This window comes from Prosopis cineraria, unplaced genomic scaffold (assembly GCF_029017545.1).
Source record: "Prosopis cineraria cultivar Desert tree isolate PC_DT_omini unplaced genomic scaffold, ASM2901754v1 PC12, whole genome shotgun sequence".
NCBI lineage: Eukaryota > Viridiplantae > Streptophyta > Magnoliopsida > Fabales > Fabaceae > Prosopis > Prosopis cineraria.
The window spans coordinates 22,998,832-23,002,748 of NW_026555343.1; the positions used below are offsets into that span (position 1 = coordinate 22,998,832).

The window sequence follows — 3,917 nt, forward strand, 5'->3', positions numbered from 1 at the left end:
AGTGAAACAAATTCTAGAGGGTAACATCACTAAAGTATTAATCACACATGAGTGTTTAGCCTCTTTCATGAAAAGGTAATGTGCCACTCTAATCCATTAATTCAAGATAAAAGAATATTCACTTTACACCTATTCAATCCTAAAAATTACCCCATTTCAAGCATCAAAAATATTCATTCAAGAGCTAGGTAATTAATAACCTCAAACAAAAGAAAACAAAACAAAGAATTTTTTTTTTCAATTCAACCTAACGAGCGCTTCTTTCTTTTTCATTTTCTATTTAAGCAAAGTAACGCTTGACAGCATCCACATTAATAGGCTTTGCTAACTCTTGACCGTCCATGTCAGCTAGGATCAGTGCTCCTCCAGAAAAGGCATGTTTAACAACATAGGGTCCCTCATAGGTTGGAGCCCATTTGCCTCTATTATCTTCTTGGTTAGGTAATATTTTCTTGAGCACAAGATCACCAGCGCTGAATTCTCATGGGGCAAAGTTTTTTATCAAAAGCTCCTACCATTCTCTTTTGGTATAATTGTCCATGACACATCACAATGAGCCTTTTCTCTTCAATTATGTTAAGTTGCTCAAATCGAGTTCGTACCCATTCATTTTCTTTTAAATCTACCTCTGCCAATACTCTTAAGGATGGTATTTTCATCTCAATGGGTGTGACAGCTTCCATTCCATAAACAAGGGAGTATGGGGTTACCCCTATGGATGTGCGTACAGTAGTATGATAACCATGTAAAGCATAAGGAAGCATCTCATGCCAATCCTTATAAGTTACTATCATTTTTCTAATGATTTTCTTAATATTTGTATTGGCTGCTTCAACTGCTCCATTCATTTGAGGTCTATAAGGGGCTGAATTATGATGCTTGATTTGGAACTTTTTGCAAAAGTTTCTGACTTCTGTTCCATTGAGATTGGGATCATTATTAGTAATGATCCTTTCAGGAATCCCATATCAGCACAAAATATTTGTCTTCATGAATTTAAGGAACGTCTTTTGCGTGATGCTAGCAAATGAATTTGCTTCTACCCATTTTGTGAAATAGTCAATCGTGACAAGAATGAAGCGATGTCTATTTGAAGCTTTTAGGTTAATTAGACCAATAATGTCAATTCCCCACATTGAGAATAGCCAAGGTGATACCAAATTATGTAATGGGATTGGAGGAGCATTTATCATATTAGCATAGATCTGACATTTGTGGCATTTCTGGACATGCTCAAAGCAATCTTTCTCTATTGTTAACCAGAAGTAGCCACACCTTTGAATTTGTTTGGCCATAGTGTGACCATTTGCATGCGTGCCACATATGCCCTCGTGTACCTCAACCATGATTTTCTTTGCTTCTTATAAACTCACACAGCGAAGTAAGGTACCATCATAACCCCTCTTGTATAGAACATCTTTACTGATAAAGAATGTCATAGCCAAACGATGAAGGGTTTTCTTTTCATTCTCAATCATTCCAGTTGGGTATGATCTCTTAGTGATATAGTCCTTAATATCCTGAAACCAAGGATATTCTTCTTGACCTTCTTCAACATTCAGACAGTATGTTGGAAAGCTTCTAGCTTCTACTTGAATGGGTTGGACATGGACTCCACAATCAAGTTGGATCATTGCTGCTAAAGTGGCTAAAGCATCAGCGAAACAGTTTTTATCTCGAGTCAAGTGATGAAAGCTAACAACCTTAAATAGCTTAATCAAATCTATTAGGAGTTCTCGATCCATTTTACATCCTTCGTTCTCCATTCTCCTATTACGTGATGAATAATGAGAGCTGAACCACCAAATAGCTTCAAACACTATATACCAAGGGTAATAGCTGCTCGAAGACCATTAACACAAGCTTCATATTCTGCTATGTTATTAGTACAATCAAATTCTAATTTGATGACCACTGGAAATTGTTTTCCTTCTGGTGAAACGATCACTGCTCCTACCCCATTTCCATGCATATTGGCGGCTCTATCAAAATACATTTCCCATTCTTGCTCTTCATCATTTTGGTCATCACAATCTTCTTCTATAGTGCATATGCCTTTATCAGGAAATTGAAAATCTAATGGTTGGTCATCCTTTAAAGGATTATCGGCTAAGTGATCTGCTATCGCACTACCTTTAACTGACTTTTGCATCACATGCTTTATATCATATTCAGATAGTACAACTTGCCATTTTAGTACTCTACCTGCAATGTGCGGGCTCTAAAAGATGTACTTGAGTGGGTCCACTAGCGAGATTAGCCAGGTAGTATAGTAAAGCATGTATTGCCTTAGCCTTTTAGTTGCCTATACTAGTCCACAACAAGTTCACTCAATCATTGGATAACGAGCTTCATACTTGTTAAACTTCTTGCTCAAGAAATAAATTGCTCTTTTCTTCTTTCCAGAATCATCACGTTGACCTAGCATTACTCCCATTGAGTGAGGTAAAGTTGCCAAGTAAAGGATTAGTGGACGATCTGGTGATGGAGGGACTAAAATTGGGGGATTTAACAAATAATCTTTAATTTTATTAAAGGCCTTTTGACAATCATCATCCCATGTCTCCTTGCAATTTTTCTTTAACAGCTTAAACATCAGTTTGCAAGTAACTGTTAAATTGGCAATGAATCTAGCAATGTAATTCAATTGTCCCAAGAAACTTCTAACTTCTTTCTCTATTTAGGGAGATGGTATTTCTTAAATTGCCCTCACTTTATCTGGATCTACTTCTATCCCTTTACGACTCATAATGAATCCCAATAACTTCCCAAAAAAAGCTCCAAAGATGCATTTGTTAGGATTCAATCTTAGCCGATATTTGCGCAATCTCACAAATAGCTTTCTAAAGACTCCAACATGACTCTCATTCTCTACTAATTTAGCTACCATATCATCTACATATACTTCAATTTCTTTATGCATCATGTCATGGAATAGTGCTACTATAGCTCGTTGATAAGTTGCCCTAGCATTTTTCAAACTAAAAGGCATCACTCAGTAACAATAAGTTCCCCATTGGGTTGTAAAGTTGTTTTCTCTTTATCCCTTTCATGCATAGGGATTTGATTGTACCCTGAATAACCATCCATAAAGGAATAGCGATAGCTTTGAGCAGTATTATTGACCAATACATCAATGTGGGGTAATGGAAAATCATCTTTCAGGCTTGCATTATTGAAATTACGATAATCAACACACATTCGAATCCGACCATCTTTTTTAGGAACAGGAACAATATTTGCCACCCATTGTGGGTAAGTTATTACCTCCAAAAATCCTGCTTCTAACTGCTTTATTACTTCTTCTTTTATTTACAAGGGCACCCTCGTATTCATTCTCCTTAACTTTTATTTCTTAGGCTCAACATTGGGAAGTAATGGTATTTTATGAGAAGCAATGCTTGGGTCTAGCCCAGACATATCTTTATAAGACCATACAAACACATCTATTTATTCTTTGAACAACTCAATCATTTGTTTCCTTTCAGGATTATCTATTATTTTAAGCATTCTTTGATCCTCCTCAGTTCCCATATTAACCATCTCAATCACATTCATGTGGGTATATTCCCTTATCACTCAATTCAAGCATCTTAGAAAAAGTTTGGATTACGTCTTCATCATCAGACTTACAATCATGCATATCAGTGGCAACGAGTGAATCATCTTCACAGGGTTTATCAACCTCTCAGTGAGAGATGGAATCAGAAGAAACAAAATCCCTGGATGATGAATATGGAATGAGATAAAAAGAAAGAACAGGAATGAAATGGGAAAAATGTATTGAAGTAGATAGGGTGGAATAAAGAGATAAACATGAATGCAATTGAAATTCATTTTCATAAATTACGTGCATCAAAAGTTTGCATTTGAGAATACCCAAGATCTATTACCTAAACTTGGGCTCAAAAGTGGAT

The 3,917-nt window shown here is 36.2% G+C and overlaps 1 protein-coding gene across 1 annotated transcript; it reads right to left on the reverse strand.

Annotated features, from left to right (window-relative positions):
* Positions 1–280: 280 nt before the first annotated feature.
* Positions 281–1,766, reverse strand: LOC129289186 (uncharacterized). The gene is made up of 2 exons (XM_054925992.1): positions 1,374–1,766; positions 281–451 (listed from the first exon to the last, which is right to left on the reverse strand). Exons 1-2 carry the CDS (start codon positions 1,764–1,766, stop codon positions 281–283), a joined length of 564 nt encoding a protein of 187 aa, XP_054781967.1.
* Between the last annotated feature and the right edge of the window lie 2,151 nt (positions 1,767–3,917).

Coding starts and splice junctions, on each gene's coding strand:
- LOC129289186 (XM_054925992.1), bottom strand. CDS start 1,766: ATGGAGAACGAAGGATGTAAAATGGATCGAGAACTCCTAATAGATTTG. Junction 452..1,373: donor ATGGTACCTTACTTCGCTGT/GTGAGTTTATAA, acceptor CTTGTGCTCAAG/AAAATATTACCTAACCAAGA.